Source organism: Zophobas morio, unplaced genomic scaffold (assembly GCF_036711695.1).
Source record: "Zophobas morio isolate AGI-343-1 ecotype UQ-CSIRO unplaced genomic scaffold, CSIRO_AGI_Zmor_V1 ptg000002l, whole genome shotgun sequence".
In the NCBI taxonomy this organism is placed as follows: Eukaryota; Metazoa; Arthropoda; class Insecta; order Coleoptera; family Tenebrionidae; genus Zophobas; species Zophobas morio.
The window spans coordinates 22813765-22832302 of NW_026972107.1; the positions used below are offsets into that span (position 1 = coordinate 22813765).

Here is an 18538-nt window from a genome sequence, read left to right on the forward strand (position 1 = left end):
GTGCTTTATAAATGATTAATGAGAGTCTTTGCGTGCCCTTCAGATTCAGTTTTAAGGTAATGCTGAATAAAAGGTACCTACTTTGCTTTCAATGATTGTTTAATAGAAAGGTTCTTTTGTTACAGTATTTTAAATTTCAAAACATTGTCTTTTGTTTGTTTGCTTCTTAATAAAGTTTGTTTTTGAGTTACAAATTGTTCACCTGCAACCACAAGCTGAAATGATCATATTTTCATAAACCTTGATTACAGCGTTGCCATATTTATCGTAAAACATTATTGGAAGAGGAGAGTACTTGGTTGGCGCGCAACACAGAGGTTTTCGAATAACCTCTGGAGCAAAGTTAGTGATTCTCACATGGTTGGGTAAATTGTCGTCATTTCTATAACACGTACCATAACAATTACGAGCATTATAACGTGAAGGAGCTATTATAAATTTCATCCAATTTAATTTTTCAAATTCGATGTGTAAGTCATGTCTTCGACACAGGCTGCTGTGTAAGTCGCTTTCATTATGTCGGAAGAATCCTATAATTAAAAATTGTAGTTTTTGTGAAAAAAAAAAGGTTGATGTTACCGTTATTTGATGATTCTGATTTTAAAATCAAAAACGTTCTCAAAATGTCTTTACTAGTTTCCTTAAAAATACTAAACTGCTCCTCATTTGGTTTAGAAATTGTAATAAATAACGAAAGATCTGTTTTGTTTTTAAACCAGTTGACGAGAGCATTCGTTAATTTAAATATCTATAACAAATGCAACCATTAAAGTTTTATAAAAGCAAGGGTTTTCATTTACCTGCCATCCGCTTTCTGCTTGATAAATGTAAATCACGTTTAATAGTTTGTGCGCGTCTGGATTAACCAAAGTGGTTTCGTTGATATACTCGTTTTCCAGTTGATAAAGTCGTAGTATTAAAGACTTCTGCAACAGGTTTTTCTCAACTTTGTGGAAAAAATGTAATTCCACTTCAGAAATATTTTCAGTTATGTCTACATTGCTGATGTTATATTTAATGATACTTGAATTTTGCGGTTTAGTATTGAAAAGGAACCGTATCGGACTTGTTACGTTTTTTGAAAACATTTCATAATATTTACTGATGTAAGTGGGTAGTTTTGGTCTAGTGACGTTTTTCCAGTTGTAGTCCCACTCTGGGTCCAAAAGTGGATGAGTCAGAATTTCCGTTAACTAGAAATTGACAGTATCAATTACCATTTGTCCATAATAACACACCATATCCAACTTACAGCCTTTTTTCTCGAAACATTATTTCGTAATTCACTCAACTGAATTCCTGACTGATATCCATGAGTAGCATTGTAGGCATTCAAACGACTGCGAATTACATATTCGTTGCTAGTTTTATTTAAACTGAAATAATAAGTTTTGGCCTCACATTCCAAATTTATAACTAGAAAACAAAGAGTACAAAAAGCGGCTTTTATTGACCACATTTTAACTACAAATGTGAGTGATGTAATTTAAAAATTAAGTCCCATTAGATACGCCCAGGCAGCAAGGGAAGTTGTAAATTCTTTAATCTGAGAAGTAATTTGAAAAATAACCCGTTTTGTGTTGATTGTGATTGTGAGATTAACTAGCGGCATGAAACTACAAACCGCGCATTTTTTTTTAAACTGACCTAGTCAAGCATGTAGTAAGGTTATGTTTACAATTATAGAAAGAACACTACAACAGTACCTAGTAAAATTTTATTGGTATTTCAAAGTTAATCATGAAGGTTGGACCCACAAAATCACAAATCACAAATTCAATGCAACCCTGGATGTTTCTAGCCCACTATACAGTGGCGGCACGCTCCTTTTATTGGCGTTATTGTCCCCCTGCATTGTCCGAGAATCCCTCAAAGTAACAGTTGTAAAATTTTACTAGGTACTGTTGTAGTGTTCTTTCTTTAAGTGAATTTATTTGTATTAGGAATATATAAAGTATAAATCCCTTTTTGAACCTCTGTAATGTTACAGAGCCCCCATAAAAATGCAGTTTAGTTTAAATGAAATGGAAAATATTAAAATGCGTACGTATTTAATATATAAATTGAGTGGTTCTTTATTTTCTTTCATCAAAGTATTTTCTAATCTTGTTCAACAACGAAATATCAAACAATGTTTAAAAGAGCAAACTTTTTTTACGAATAAAATAATTTTAGATAAATATTTTTGTTAATTTTGTAATATTCATATTAGAAATATAGTTTGATTCTTCCTCTTTCTATAAAATAAAGTAGCAAGTAGATTTTTAAGGAGGACCAATCAACGATCGCTATTTCTCAGCCATCTCAGCATAGCAACAGCGTCATAAAACTGTTGATCAGAACAAACCAGAGTCAACTTTCTTTCAACCTGACAATATTTAAGGCACCACTCTGTATATTGATTCTGACTGTTGAATGTCATAAATTCGCTTTTGTCGCTAACATAGAAATTTCATTGGCGCATTTTTTATTAAAGAACCGTCGGTTATGAATAATAAATGATTATAATCGTATTTGCGTTGCCAGTTGCCACGGCTTTCACAACGTATCTATCGATCACTAATTTTGTCGTAATTCATATTTTGGCGGGAGACAAATTTGGTAGTGACGCCACTCGTGGACCAATCACAGTACGTCCTGGCCCGGGAAGTGAGTTTATTTTTATACAGCGCTACGTGATTGGTCGTTCGCAGCTAGATGGTTTGTCAATTTTGTCCGGCTTCGCATTTAAGACGCAAACGCCAAAGCAGCCTTCGATTAGATTGCACTGTGTATTAAAAAATCACCGTAAATCTCCGTTGACCGACGCTTCGAATTTGGGTAACTAATTGTAAAAATAGTATCTGCGACAGCGCAATCACCGTATTTATAATTTCTTGTAACCAAATCGCCGTTTTGGCTGCGAATCTCGTCAGTACAGTAATCTTAAACCGACGCCCTGCCATACCCGACATTTTGTTTTTGATTTGCTTTGCAATACGAACACAGTGCGTCAACACCACGAATTGGGTACCCCGCAAAACAATCGCCGTTATTTAGTTAAGTATTCTTCCAACTTAGCGAAATGCATCATCCGCACACAGTTGTAAGTTGCACGTTAACCTCCGCTATCGTTTTGACATTGTACCCAAATCGCTTAAAAACGTACGAATTCGCCCAAACGACTGATAATTTGACCTTTTCTACGCAATTCTACGTTCCACAGAAACATGGGCGAACGGGAAGATGAGCGAAGCGCAAGGGTCTACGTCGGGGGGCTCACAGACTCCGTCAAGAAAGAAGACCTCGAAACAGAGTTCGAAAAGTACGGCAAACTGAACTCAGTCTGGGTGGCTTTCAACCCGCCAGGTTTCGCTTTTATCGAGTTTATCAATCACAGCGACGCTGAGACAGCTTGTGATAACCTGAACGGAACTGACTTCTTGGGCTCGAAGCTACGGGTGGAAATAGCAAGAGGAAAGGCCCGCCGGGGGGGCTTCAGGGGCGGCCGCGGCCGCGGAGGACCTCCCTTCCGCGGGGGCGGCTATGGGGGCGACAGAGGATTCAGGGGCAGCCGGGGAGGAAGACCCGGTGGTCGATTTGATCCATACGGAGGAAGACGCAACGACGGGAACAGGTCGTACGGGGGCAGAGATTTTAACAGAAGGAGTGACGGCTTTGGACGCGACAGTTACGGAGGAAGAGGTGGCGGAGGTCGAAGATTTGATAATGATTCAAGATTCAGGTCAAGATCCCCAGCTGGGGCTCCTCAGAGGCATTAGTTCGTAGAGTAAGGTTAAGATTGTATATTTTTTCCTTTTTTTTTACGTATTTTTTAATTATGATGTAATGAAAGACATACATACCTGTAGCGTTAGATCTTGATGCTGAAAAATCGCAATTTAACCTGCACTACATGCGTGTTTCCCGCTGCTCTTGAAAGTACAATTCTTGTAGTGAGTTTATTGAACCGTACATGCAGGTTTGGATTCAAACTCGCCAACGGTTTTTTGTGTTGATCAACGTTTTGAGAACTTTGCCACCCACTATTTGGAGTTGTAAAGTGTAACACTTGATTGTTGTCATGTGTCAAGTTCATAAACTAATAATACTGTATTTTTTTTTATTATTAATTATATTACATTACATTATGGAGTGAAACTTTTGAAATAGAGTTAATAAATTATTTGAAATGTATTGAAAGTATTTTATTTACAAATAGAAATTAAAATAACAGTGTGTTGTACCATTGAAGCAATGTGTTTATATTAATTTAGGCGGGAAGAATGTCTTAGTATTTTACACGTTTGTTAGTTAGGTTATGTGCAGGATGGTACAAATCACGGATAACTGCCATTTTACCAGCAGAAGTACATAGTGGTTATAACAAATATCTAAATTTGCTATCACAAAGGTACAGCATCGACCTGTGTATTATACATTGGCATTTGGCAACGATATTGGGATAGAAATTACCAGTATGTGCCGCCATTTTAGCAAGCGTGAGTTCCAAGTTTGCATTTCATTAGTCTGTAATTTAGTCCAGTCACTTAAAAAAGGGATCAACTGAGAGATAATAAGCTGTTGTTTTTATATATACCTTAATTTTGGCTTTCTAAAAGTTGTCTCAAAAGTCTCATAAAATCTCGTGTCTGCGTCGTAAGTTATTCAAGGTCAAAGGTCAAGAAAACAGTTTTTTGCTATTATCTCGGTTTCTATTGCTCCAATGATGTTAACATGTAGTATCATAAGTGTAAAGCACAAAATTTGGGACAAATTTTGTTTGAAACATTTTTTCATGCGCTCAATCGTTTTTGAGATACAGGGCATCCATACGTACCGTAATGCAATCAACCGTGAATATTTGTGAATACTACCTTGAATTTTGAATAATTTTTATTCTTTACCAATTAATACATTGTATTTAATAATATTTTACATATTTTCAATATATTCATTGAATAATACTTACCTACTTTGTGGAATTAAAAACTCATTTAATGAAATAGTTATTATTATTTTTCCATCATGATTATAACTGGAAGGTCTGGAAACAACGATTCAGGGCACCGAAGATGATGATGACGATGAAACAGAAATTCTCGAACGTCCAGAAGATGACGATGAAGAAGAAAATTAATACTTTTGTTCTTTAAATTATTAAAGATTTATAGATTTTCACTGCAATTCAATTTCAATCGTAACAAATGTACAACTGCTGAATAAAGATAAAATTAAAATATATTAACTCGTTCTACTTCCTTCAAATTTACTTTGAATAAATTAATATATCTTTAAGATATATAATAATATAACAAGCATAATATATTATCTAATATCTAAAAACTTACACATTTTAAAGATAAAGTACTTCATTATTTTTCTACTTAAAATCTACTTTCAATAAGTTAAGATACCTATACAATAAGTATTGCTTCTCTTATTTAAATATGTTTCAGACTAATTATTTACCAAATAGTATGAACACTTTTCTTGATTTAGTATTTTCCAATGAAGTTAATTTTACAACCAAGTATGCAAATACACCTATTGTAAATGAATCTACGAGGTAAGCGCCAAATATTCTCGGCCTGATATATTTGCGATTGCGCGTCGGGAAATTTGTACAACTCATAAAAGACTAGAGGGTCCCCGCAGTATGTGTGTAAAATTTCAAGCCCCACTGCCCATTAGTTTTGATACATTTGAGGAGTAATATTTGAAAAATTATGGACTCATCATGCCTGTTTAAAATTGAAAATCGAACGGCAATAAAATTCTTATCAAAAGATGGAATTGCTCTAAAGGGTATTCAGGACAGGATGGTTTTTGTGTTTGCTGAAGCTTGTCCTTCACATTTTACTAAAAAAAATGATCACAGTTATTTCGCATGGGGTAAGAAACCCTTGAAGACGAACCAATCTTCCAAAAAAATCATGGCCACAATTTTTTGGGACTGTAAAGGCATGTTGTTGATTAATTTTAAAGGATGAAATACCACTGTCAACGCTACATATTATGCTTACTTACTGCATAAATTAGGAGACCGTATTTAGGAAAAAAGGCCGAGAAAATTAACAAGAGGCGTTCGATTGCTTCATGAAAATGCGCTCGTTCATACCGCATGTCGTTCTCAAGCTGCTATAGGGGCCTGTGACTTCGAGTAACTTGATCATCCACCCTACAGTACTGACTTAGCTTCGAACAATTATTAACTGTTCTCTAAGATAAAAAACGACTTGCAGGGAAAACGTTTTGGACGGATAAAGAGGTGCAAACGGTAGTACTACATCATTTTAGTGATAAAGATTCAAATATTTTTTTTAAACGCATAGAGCTGTTAGTTGAACGTAGTTTTGAATGTATTGAATTTAACAGAGATTATGTTGAAATATAAATATTTAATTTTTTTCCATCAGGTCTCTTTCTTTGTTAGGCCGAGAATATTTGGCGCTTACCTCGTATGTTTCACTCAAGCTACATAGTCCAAATTAATTGTTATGCCAAATTTCGAAATCTTGAGATAGAAGAAATTTATTTTGACTTTAACAATGCAAATTTTGAAGAAATAAATTATCGGCTTAATCTATTTAATTGGGAAACACTCATTTTATCTCAAGATTTAGATTAAGCGGTGAACACATTTTACTGTATAATATACGATATAATTCAAGATATGGTCCCTGTAAAGAAATTCCGATCTTTCTAATACCCTAAGTGGTTTTCTGGAGAATTGAAAAAACTTATTCGACAGAAAAAACAACTACATACCAAATATAAGGAAACAGGTCACTGTAATGATTATTTTAAATTCTCACAAATCAGAGACTTTGTAAAGATAAAACACAAGAATGTTATGATGAGTTTATACGTAGAACCGAACAAGACATAAATTCTGATCCCAAACTATGTATATATTTTGGAAGTAATGGAGAAATAAAAACAATGTCAATAGTTATCCCAATACGATGAAATATAATGAAACGTCGTCTTGCGAACCAAATGAAGTTGGCAATTTATTTGCACGCTATTTTCAAACAGTTTACAGAGATCCATCCAAAAGTATTGACCTGAACAAAGTACAGATATCTGGTAAAACAAATTTTAATTTCAGTTTAGTAACTATGGGAGAAGTATTTAATGGAATCTTAGCCTTGAAACCTTCGGGTAGTGCAGGTCCGGATGGGATTCCAACACAATTTTTAATACCGTGTGTGTTTAGCCTATGTAAGCCCATTCAATATTTATTCAATTTATCCATTTCCTCTGGTAAATTTCCTGATTTTTGGAAAACAAGTTACTTGATACCAATTTACAAATCTGGTGACAAGGAGCTTATAACAAACTATAGGGGGATTTGCAATCAGTCTGTGTTACCAAAACTTCTAGATCGATTAATTGCTGAGCAGTTAAAAGTAGTATGTAAACAGATAATCGTCGATGAACAACATGGATTCTGTCAAGGCAGATCAACTCCAACAAATCTACTTATTTACCAAAACTATATTGTAAGCAGTCTTGAGGGGGGTAATCAAGTTGATTTGGTCTATGAAGATTTTTCAAAAGCGTTGGATAGGGTTAATCATCAAATTTTAATATATAAACTCAATGCAATGAATTTTGATGATAGGTTTGTTAAGTGGGTAGAAAGCTTCAATACAACTCGTTCTCAACTAGTAAAAATCGGCAAATTCCTCTCAAAGGCAGTTATTGTAAAATCCGGAGTTCCTCAGGGGTCCCATTGTGGGCCTCTTTTATTTAATCTCTTTATAAATGATATAGGCAATTCGTTAAAATATTCGAGAATACTTCTATTTGCAGATGACTTGAAAATATTTAGGAGTATATCTTCGGTACTGGACTGTTCGCTTCTCCAGAGTGATCTCCTAAAGGTTGAAAATTGTTGCAAATGGAACGATATGGAAACAAATTTTGACAAGTGTTATAAAATCTCTTTTTATAGGACTAAACATAGCATTGTTTTTTCATATAAAATCAATCAGATACCGGTAAAGGTGGTTTCGGAAATTCGTGATTTGTGTATTATAATGGACTCCAAACTGTGTTTTGTTCCACATATACAGTACATTGTTAGTAAGGCTTACAGAATGCTTGGATTGATTAATAGATCATTGAAATTATTCTCCGTCAATTCGTATAAATTAGTATATAGCTCCATTGTAAGGTCTCATTTAGAATATGCAAGTGTGGTATGGTCGCCTATGTATATGACCCATATCAAAAGTTTGGAAAAGGTTCAAAATTCGTTTCTACGCACTTGTGCATGGAAATTAGGGTACACAAGAGAAGAATATACTTACCAGAATATAAGGGACATACTAAATTTAAGCACTCTTGAAAGCAGAAGATTACATACTGACCTTATTTATGTTTTTAGTTTATTTAATGGTTATATCAGCTGTTCAGAACTGTTAGCACTTTTTAGTTTAAACTGCCCCACAAGACAGATGAGAAGCAATCCAACTTTTCACACGAAGCTGCATCGTACGAATTATGGATTTTTTTCTCCAATAGCTAGATTAACTCGGGAAGTTAATGCACATGATGTGGAAATTTTTGGTCCGTCCTTATGACAATTTAAATCTAGCATTGAGAATTTAGTTATTTAATGTATGTAATAATGTAATTTGAGTTTAATTTTAAGTTTATTTAATCTGATTCACCTACATCAGCACTAATTATTGTAATGTGTACTAAAGGGGTCTCCCGTGAATAAATTTATTTATTTATTTATTTATAAGTATTTCATTTAAAGTTTTTAATTACACAAAGTAGGTAAGTATCAGTGGCGGCTCCTCAGAGGAGGCAGGGGAGGCTGAGCCTCCTCTGTTTTTTGGAGCTGAGCTTCCTCTAATTTTTTTCGATGAAAGAATTTATATTTTTGTAGACATTTGTTATTTTTCAGAATATTTTGCTGGATTTCATTTACTTTCATCATATATCAGGTTAAAATGTCGCAAAAATTTATATTTACGCCCTCACAATCATAATTCACATTCACACCACTCCGCGTTTGGTTTCAGCGGCAGAGGCTTGTTAGCCGCTAGCCTCCGCCGAGAATGCATCTTGCTATTGAGACCGTAGACCTTGACGCATCGTCAGTCTGTATTGCATTGGCTAAAACGTTCATCGGACTGCCGCTCCAAGCCGCTAGCCTCCGGCCAGTTCATCTCTTTTCAGATCAAGTCGTACAGATAACTTTATCTCTTTCTTATTAGTTGGCGCAATCGGGTGTAAGTAGGAAAAACTTTGAGGTGGTTTCGCGAGCTCCCTGTTCAGTGATGGTGATGTTTAGGCTTTACGTAGGTAAGGGTACAAAAGGGGAGACCAACACCATCACTCCCATTAATTGTATTGACAGTTACAATTAGAAATAAAACAGAGCATTTCATGAAAATAATTATAATAAAACTAAATAGTTAACGGCTTCGGTTTTAAGAAACAAATTATACTGTTGGAATTGTGTATTATTTATAAGTGATAAATCTTCCGTTTGGGGTAAAACAGGCTAAAATAATTTACAAAATTTGTCACGAGCTATAGAAAGGCATGAAAAATCATAGGACCACATATTTTCTTCGATTAAATTAGAAATGCTTGGTAAACAAAACAATGCCAATCATTTAGATTCGGCTCATAAAAGGGAGAACTATTACGAGAAAGTTGGTGAAAATTGGGCAATTTTGAAAAGACTAATCGATGCAAAAGTTTATTTATCTATCAACGCACGAGTGTTCTTTTCGTGGGCATGACAAAAAAAATATTCAGATAATGAAAGATATAAAAAGTAGTGCTTTTCAAATTTGAGCCTCCTCTGAAGAAAACTTCACGAGCCGCCACTGGTAAGTATCATTAAATGAATGTATTGAAAATATGCAAAATGTTATTAAATGCAATGTATTAACTGATAAATAATACAAATTATTCAAAATTCAAGGTAGTATTCAGATATTCACGGTTGATTGCATTACAGTACGTATAGACGAACGCTGCGCGCTCACTGTCCTCTATCTCAAAAACGATTGAGCGCATGAAAAAATGTTTCAAATAAAATTTGTCCCAAATTTTGTGCTCTACAATTATGGTAATAAATGTTAACATCATTGGAGCAATAGCAACCGAGATAATCGCAAAAAATTGTTTTTCTTGACTTTTGACCTTGAGTAACTTACGACGCAGACACGAGATTTTATGAGACTTTTGAGATAACTTTTAGAACGCCAAAATGAAGGTATATACGAAAATGTAGCTGATTATCTCTCATTCCGAGGTTGATTGCTAATTTGACTGGACTAATTGCCATATTTTGCGTAAGTAATAATAAAGTACAAATTTTCAGATAGTAAAAAAAAAAAACGACTAAGGAGCTTTTCTACTTAACATATAATTAATGATTAAATTATCAATTGCTTGTCGACTAGTATATCAGATTCAATTGTATTGTATAGGTTCAAAAAATTCGCGCACCATTGTTGAGTAAATTTTACAGCTAGAATTACTTTACAACTCGACAGTTTGGTTTTAGGACAACTCAACAGTGATTACACTGTAACTTTAGTAAGTAAATGATGTAAGCAAGCAGAGAGGTTTTTATGGGATGAAAACCTGTAAGTTGGAACTTTTTGATATACTTTATTTAAAACGATAAACACGTGTGGTAACAACTACTGTGACGAACCAACAACTCGAGACTAATTTTCAACTGACTTGAAGTATCGATGATAGGTTTTTTTTGTTGTTGATGGTGAGGGGGCCCTATTATAATATATAGATCCGCGTACGGAAACCTGGTTTGTTGCGTGCTACCCCCATAGTGTCGAGTCCTACAGGACGCCTGTGTATTTGATGAAGCCCAGGATACAATTTGAAGCGCTGCTTGAATCTCGTGCACTCGTTGAGTGTGTTCCTTTGGGCACTTTTAGGAACTGATACCACACCTACAAACACCCCCACAGTGGTCTGGCTTGCATTGCATTGACACTTTACTACCCACGCATTCAATTAAAGTAAAAGTTTCTGCTTGAGAGACATTGGTGTGCTTACCCAGTGTTATCGAGACATTGAGATTTCCCTTATTAGAGTATCAATAACATATAATGAAAAAATATAAGAAATGTGAGTGCCCGCGTGCTTAAATTCTTTGCTTACAGAGCAATTGGGTCAAGTTGACAAGCATGAGAACAAAGAATTTAGAGCTATTAAATCTACATTAGCTTCGAAGATTATTTACATAACTTTCAGAATATTTGCTCACATTACCTTAATGAGTGGGAATAATAAAATGATTTAGAAAATATGTGAACTGGACTTGAGATACCAAATGGGAGGTAGTAGGAATGTGAAAGTCTGCGTTGTTGCATTTGAATTTTGGAATCTCCCCCGGTGCACTGCAAGGACATTATTCTTGTACAGTTTTTGTCAGTGACTTAACCATCGTTGGTCTGACGGCGCTGCCGATAAACGCAGATACACAAATACAGACTGTGATAAAAACGAATTTGTAAATACGAAAAACAAACAATTTTATCATTCGCAAAACAGTTGTTCTCTGACTTATTTAGAAAAATAATTTTTATCGTATATATTCAATTTATTGTTAGCAAGTTAATTATATATGTTCATTCTCGAAGCGCCTACTTACTCAAAAAGAACTGAAAAACTTCCAATTACCTACCATAATGATAATACTGATACCGCGCCCTTAACTAGGGTCATAAATTGCTCTCCAGCTCCTCCAAGAAACTAGTTGTTTCAATGGCGTGATGAACAGCTTTTGCCGGGTACTGGGCATTAAACACAAAAATAAGTTAATAAGACATAAGCAAATAGTAAAACATTTTTACTCCCTATATGAACTCATTTTACCAAAACGCACTGCCCTTGATCCTCTGTTGTAGACCGACCGCTCCCAATGTACGGAAAGGGTCATAAATGGCATCGAGCTCTTTTGCCGGTGTTTCTTTAACGTTGGTTCAATGAGGCATGCTCCCTCCTGTAATTCTACTTCCATGGTATAAACAAAGAAAACTGCACACTACCCTTTCATCGGTTAGAAAATATAGCAATCTGATAATTTTACATTTGCCAATTTATTTAGTGCCCTCTAATTTCTTTAAAATACAAATCGATTATCAAATTTATCTCTGATATGCGGAAAATTTTGGACAAAAATCTTTTGTAGTGTTATGGTCCATTTTAGCGTAATCATGGAGGTAGGATGACAGGAGGGAGCGTACCTCATTTGACTAATGTTAAAGAAAGGCCGGCAAAACAGCTCCACGCAACTGCCATTTATGACCCTTTCTGTACCATATCGGGAGCGGTCGCTTGTCAGCAGAGGATTAGAGGCGGTACCATTTGGTTTAAAATAGGTTCGTATGGAGTAAGAATGTCTTCCTATTTGTGTAATCATGGCATAAAAACAAAGATGTTTCTAACAACATAAAAACTGAAGTAAATTTTACTGTTACTGCTTTTGTATTTTATGTGCAGTAGCCGGCAAACGCTTTGCAGCACGCCACTGAAACAATCGGAGAACCTGGAAGAGACATTTATGACCCTGCTCGAAAGAAAGGAATTATGCAAAGAACAAAAACCATAGAAGAAACGATCCTCATATCCTTTGACATAAAAAAGTTATTCCCCTTAGTATCTACTGACCAGTACTACCAAATCATCAAAGAAACATTATATGACTACCCAGTCATTAATTAAACCGTCTCCAACTCTCTTCTCGAACTTCTAAATATCACACTCAAACAAAATTTTTTCAAAGTTAACTACCAGTACTGTAAACCAAACAACAGACTAGCGATGGGCAGCCCTCTTTCACCTCTTCTAGTTGAAACCTTTTTAAACCACATACAAACAAAATATTCTAATCAAATAAGACCTATATAAAAAACATGTCCAACTATAGAAAATATATATAGAATTGTAGACGACATCCTTTGTCTCTTCAAAGGCAACACAACCGAAATAAACAATTTCTTAAGTTACATCAACACTTTACACCCAAATATCGAGTTCACAGTCGAAATACAAAATAATAATTCTATTTCATTCCTTGACCTTCTACTAACTATTAATACACACAGAAAATTCGACTTCGCTATTTACAGAAAACCCGCTAACACAAACCACGTCATCCTGTATCACTCATACCATCCTTTTAACCATAAAATAGCTTTTTACTCTCTCTACCATAGACTACTTTCCATTCCTCTCAATAACTCGATCCCATCTTCCAAATTGCAGCGACTACCGGGTTCTCATATGACATAAATAACATATAGGTAAACAAAAAACATAAATACACAATTCTTAAACAAAAAAACTCTAACACACTCAGATGACCACAACGTAGTATTTTTTGCCGCCTGCTATATATAGAAAACGCCACACCCAAAATACAAAAATACTTTCAGGACTTTCACCAAAATCACACTAAGAACCAAAAAAACCCTACAAACATATTTGTGCCAGGAAATAGATAAAACAAACAAGAAAGAATGCAGCGCAATTGCCACCGTGTCCAAAAATACATAGCTAGGTAGAATCTTTAGATCCATCGATACTACATAGAACTAAAGAACACCTCAACCCTATTAAAAAGAAACACATACCAGACACAACGTCAACTTTCGTACATCACATCTTTACAACCAAACATAAATTTGATACAGAACCCTGAATTCTACACGCATTTAATCCCCACTGGCCAGATTACGTGATTTGTTGGAAAATATGGTTATATGTATTATTATCGGTTCTTGTTAATTTCCATAGAAAACTCTTCTGTTCTGTTGGCTACTTATCGGTATTTGTTTCCATTGTTTCATTATCTTTATTTTTAAAAACAGCCGCTATTAAAACGAACTTTTCGAAACTTAAAACGCCACGAAAAAAGAGAATACCTTAATGCAAAGTGGTCAATTTTGCAATATCATTTGAAAGATTTTTGCCAACCCATCTAATCGAATAAGGCAGTAGTAATAAATTCCATTTTTTGCTGCGTCTTGTGCGAATTTGTCGTGTGTTGTGTGAACTTCATTTAGTGCTTTGAACTAAAATTCTTTGAGTAGTGGTGTTTGTTCAAAGTAATTGAAGAAAAAAAAACGGTACAAATGTTATTTCGATAGCTCTAATGGCGTAAATAACACCCTTGTAGCTCCTGCGCCGCGAGGACGCAAATTCCAGAGGGCGCGGTCCGCACAAGTGAGGACAATATGAAGTATATTTAAAACAGATAAACAACGGGCAATAATTTCTCAGTACTTCTTTAACTTTGACTGTTTATATCTATACTTTGAAAAAATTTGACCATTAGCACATTCATTTCGTATTAATGCTGGCATCAAAGTATGCATTTGTGTTAAAAGACACTGAAATTTGATTCGGCTTTTTTGCTCAGGAAGTAAACATTCTTGCGTGGTTAAATTAAGCACAAAAAGTAAAAAAGAAAATAAGTAATTTTTATCCTCATGCATTAAGTAGCCATTTTACAGGGAATATTATAAAACATTTGCTTGATTTGTTAAAATCTGCTGAACATGATGTTTATTATTTACAAAATACTGAAGTCAACAAACAGATGGAAACTTATAATTTTAAGATCATATATATGTATATATATATTAAGTAATTTTCTTATTACATATGGTATGTACAAAATAAAAACTTTAAACCTATGAACTACTGGTTAAACTAGCCATAAGCAACTCCATTTTATGTAAAAAATTCCTACCTTCCATTTTTTCCAGTCTAACGTCCCTAAACTGCCCACCCAAGTGTTCCCACTTTCTTTCAGTTACTAATCTACTAGGGAAAAAGTCGCTTCTAGGCGAGTGTGCCACAGAAACTTGAATTCCACTTTGTGGTTCACATCTTACAGCAATTATTCTGTCACCTGTAGGTGAAGCTAGCAGACATGAGCTTGCATTACCTAAGGGTTCAACAGCCCCTGTACCTAAATGATTTGAATTAGCTAAAAATTGCCAACCCATTGTTTTGGCCAAAGCTTGAACCGCTAAAATTTGATGTTGATTAATGTGACAAAAAATTAGATCTCTTAATTCTTGTGGCTCATAACTCATGTGCATTACTTTACCATCTCTACAAATACATTTCAAGCTTTTTTCACCTACATGGATGACTAAAGGAGTTCTGCAGAGAGCGTCATAGCCATGAGTGGATATGTTAATTTTCACACAGGACTGAGTTGGGCTGTTTAATGTGTTCCAGTGGGAGCTTATGAGAGGGTCTTTTACTTCTTTTGCTATGGTATCTAAGACGTATTCAGTGCGCAGTCTCATAAAGAAATGCTGGGCTTGTTTAATTATTTGTTCTAGGAGAGTTTCAGATTTTGTCATTTCAAGTAATTCGTATCTATCAGCAGCCATTGGACCTGAAAATCATACCATACACATGTGAAACTTTTAAAGATTATTTTAATACCTGCAAGCATTCGTTTCTTTGAAGGTCCAAGAGGTCCTGTTGCAGGATGGGGAAATGGATGATGTGTATTTCTATGATGTACTTCTCTAAGCAACTGATGGAGTGAGTGTTCAAGTACGTGATCATGATCAGTTTTTGACGTTGCTGCATTTGCGGGCTTTTTATCGCCAGTTGTTGAATGACATAAACCTATTATTAATTGAATTCCTGGAAAAACCTAAAAAAGAAATATTAAAAACTGAATACAAAAATTCATCCTAGTTACCGTGGCCATAATCTGATTTCCGACAACCATGTGAGGAATAGGAGCCTGTAGTTGAACAGCTTCTTTAGCCAGTTGATTAAAAAGTTCCTTACAAAATAAAACATTTTGTGCAGCTTCTAGTTTTTGTTGCCAGTGCATATCAGGATTTGATGCAGGAGGACCAGACCCCAGTAAATTAACATTAACACTGCAAAGATCCTCTTGATCTGAAAAGAGATTTAAAATTTTAGAATAATAACAATCTTACAACTTGCGACTTACCTTTCTGACACAATACTTCAATGTAAGCAACGCCCTGCAATTCTGATGGAATTGATACTCTCAATGCTGAATTAGTTTTACTAGGAGTAGCTCCACCAGGGACAGGGCTGCTTGGTGGACTATTAGTTTTTTCATCATCTTCAGCTTTTGTAACTTCAAAAGTTCCTGTCTGCGTAAACTTAGACCCCGCAGTACGATAACTGAGATCACCAATGATAGTATTGGACACCTTTTTCAATCTCCAGTTTTGTCTTAATCGTAATAATTCAATATGAAAATCAGGAACTGCCCTGTTTCTAGCAGCCTCATTTTGAGAAGTTTTCAGTCTTTCAGCGCCAGTAAGCAAAACACTAGCTGCTCCAGCAAGAGCTTTCTTACGAGCATAAATTTGTACCATTGGCTTGGTCTCGATTGGATCTTGTGGCACTGGGTCAAGAACCATATACCGTTTGTCTTTAGCTATAGCTAACACGTCTGCTAAAACACATACTTCTTGGAAAGCGTTCCGCAGTTTATTTCTTGCGGAATCCCATGGCCACAAACTCGACTGAAAAGCGTCTTTGCTGTCAGAGTCTGACTTGTTATCATCAATTAAATCCCCGGATTCCTTTTTAATGTCAACTTCACCAGTTTTACTGAAGTCTATCTTTTGGGCAAATTTTGCGAGGCTTTCGGATAATGTGAGAGGACTAAAAGAAATTTTTTGGAAAACGAAAATTAAGGTTAGATATAAACTTACGGTTGATATATTTCAGTGCCATCGTAGGTGATTTCTTGTATTTGATTTTCTATGGGTGCTTCCACTGATATATTCACAGAGTATGACATTTTATTAGTTTAAATAAATAAATTACGGTTAAAAACAAACATTCGTTTACAGGTACCGTTGTTTGGTTTGTCAAAATATATTCTGACAACTTATTATTTATTGCTCATTTTTGACAGCTATCGGTAAAGTAGGATTCTTCCATAGTCGATAAATTTAAATTGAAGTGGAACTAAAAGGACTGGAATAAATTCACGTATAAATAAAATTTAACTAGTTATGGCTCATTAGTCATTAGTAACAAAACTTTATTGATCTTGTCACGTACACGCTTCTGACTTGTAACAGATTTTCATAAAAATTTGAGAGTAAAACAAACTAGTAATTCCAGGCTTGTGTTTGGACCTTAAATAACTTCAATAATATTTTGTTTCTAAAAGATAATAGCCTGTTAGCCAAATTGTCCCTGTTACATTCGAGAAGTAAAAAAAAACACGAGGGAAATAAAGCAGGAATAAACAAAAATTCAGACCACGTTGTAGATCAAGGTACACTGACCGAAATTAGAGATAAGATTGATAAAGGGCTTGAAAATGAATTTGAAGGTTGTGGACAACAATGTCACTATATAGAACAGTTATTTATGATAAAAGTGTTAAAAGTGAGATTTTATTTTGTGAGTGTGGAAGTTCGGGGAACGAACGAAGGAAATAAAATCACTTTTAACGTGAACATCATACACTCCTTTTTTACAAACACTGTAAAAAGTAACAGAAACGTTCAATTATTATTAATTTTTGCAAATGAAACGATAAGACATCGGGGTAGACGTGAACAAATTCATAGAAACTGTCAGTTTGTTGTCAGTTGCAAACAAAACGTTGCATACCTATTCCTATATACATAGTTATATGTTTACAAGCTAGAATACTGAAGAAAATGAAGAAAACGATGCAGTATCAGAGGAAATCGAAGAAATAGCTAACATAACTACCCTTGATTTGCTCCCGACGAAGTGGATTTTTATTAATTTTTATGAACAATTTTACTTTGAACATCAGGGTTAAAAGTAGTTCTTGTTAACACCAGTGGCATAAAGTAACACTTTTAACGTTTCATGACAGACGTCAAAAAGCCTGCTTTTAATATTGTTCGTATAAAAATGTTGTTGTCTACAATTGTCAAAAAATGGCAACTTTTAATATTTCATTAAGGATACGCAAGCTCTAGTTAAAAAGAATTAATTTTTTCACTGTTACACGTTACACTGCGGTTTTTTTTTCACTGTTACCCAACGTAATTTTTTAAACCGTAGCGTTTAAACGACACATTTTTAAGTTAGAATATGTAATTTATTAAAAAAACAACAATTTTTGCAAACTAATTTTTATTAACATTAAAAATAATCTGAATACTGAAATAATTATTGCCAGTTTGAACCATTGGTCTGCTAGGCACTATTTAAATTTTCTTCAATATTTTCTTTTCTAATGTTTTCCACAACTTGATCTCTCCTCCGAGTAGAATCTCCGGCAGATGTAGAGGATTGGCTATCAAAGATTTTGTTATAGACCCCAATTTTGTTATTTATACTATCTTCAATGTACCCCTCCGTCACGGTGCTAGATTTCTATCCTCCGTGACGTTTGATAGAAATTAGGTCTCCTCCTGTATTTGCCAAGAAAGTGGCAGAACTGCTTCTGAAGCAATGGCTTGTGTATCTTTTAAAATCTTCTTTTCTTAGCCACTTTGCAATTAGATTCGGTGTTTCCCCTATTTTATTAATACCT

At 34.8% G+C, this 18538-nt stretch overlaps 4 protein-coding genes and 1 long non-coding RNA gene across 6 annotated transcripts; 2 read left to right on the forward strand and 3 right to left on the reverse strand.

Moving 5' to 3' along the window:
- Positions 1–81: 81 nt before the first annotated feature.
- On the reverse strand, positions 82–1459 carry LOC135122589 (growth/differentiation factor 3-like). Its single transcript, XM_064046868.1, has 4 exons — positions 1253–1459; positions 801–1193; positions 580–748; positions 82–530 (listed from the first exon to the last, which is right to left on the reverse strand). The coding sequence occupies exons 1-4, from the start codon at positions 1457–1459 to the stop codon at positions 199–201; spliced, it is 1101 nt and encodes a 366-aa protein (XP_063902938.1). The 3' UTR covers positions 82–198.
- Positions 1460–2709: 1250 nt separating this feature from the next.
- Positions 2710–4176, forward strand: LOC135130755 (RNA-binding protein Rsf1). 2 transcript variants are annotated; one of them, XM_064058177.1, is made up of 2 exons: positions 2710–2820; positions 3206–4176. In XM_064058177.1, exon 2 carries the CDS (start codon positions 3210–3212, stop codon positions 3759–3761), a length of 552 nt encoding a protein of 183 aa, XP_063914247.1. In that variant the 5' UTR covers positions 2710–2820; positions 3206–3209; the 3' UTR covers positions 3762–4176. The 2 variants fall into 2 exon arrangements, with proteins under 2 accessions (XP_063914247.1, XP_063914253.1); XM_064058183.1 differs by lacking the exon at positions 2710–2820 and adding an exon at positions 2827–3085.
- Positions 3782–4659, reverse strand: LOC135130769 (uncharacterized). The gene is made up of 2 exons (XR_010280841.1): positions 4580–4659; positions 3782–4528 (listed from the first exon to the last, which is right to left on the reverse strand). It is a non-coding gene; the product is annotated as an uncharacterized LOC135130769 (long non-coding RNA).
- Positions 4660–7103: 2444 nt separating this feature from the next.
- Positions 7104–9047, forward strand: LOC135129901 (uncharacterized). The gene is made up of 4 exons (XM_064057193.1): positions 7104–7722; positions 7801–7918; positions 8176–8275; positions 9024–9047. The coding sequence occupies exons 1-4, from the start codon at positions 7104–7106 to the stop codon at positions 9045–9047; spliced, it is 861 nt and encodes a 286-aa protein (XP_063913263.1).
- A 5422-nt stretch (positions 9048–14469) lies between these two features.
- On the reverse strand, positions 14470–16897 carry LOC135130775 (mediator of RNA polymerase II transcription subunit 17). The gene is made up of 5 exons (XM_064058199.1): positions 16722–16897; positions 15983–16671; positions 15722–15927; positions 15457–15673; positions 14470–15406 (listed from the first exon to the last, which is right to left on the reverse strand). Exons 1-5 carry the CDS (start codon positions 16808–16810, stop codon positions 14688–14690), a joined length of 1920 nt encoding a protein of 639 aa, XP_063914269.1. The 5' UTR covers positions 16811–16897; the 3' UTR covers positions 14470–14687.
- Between the last annotated feature and the right edge of the window lie 1641 nt (positions 16898–18538).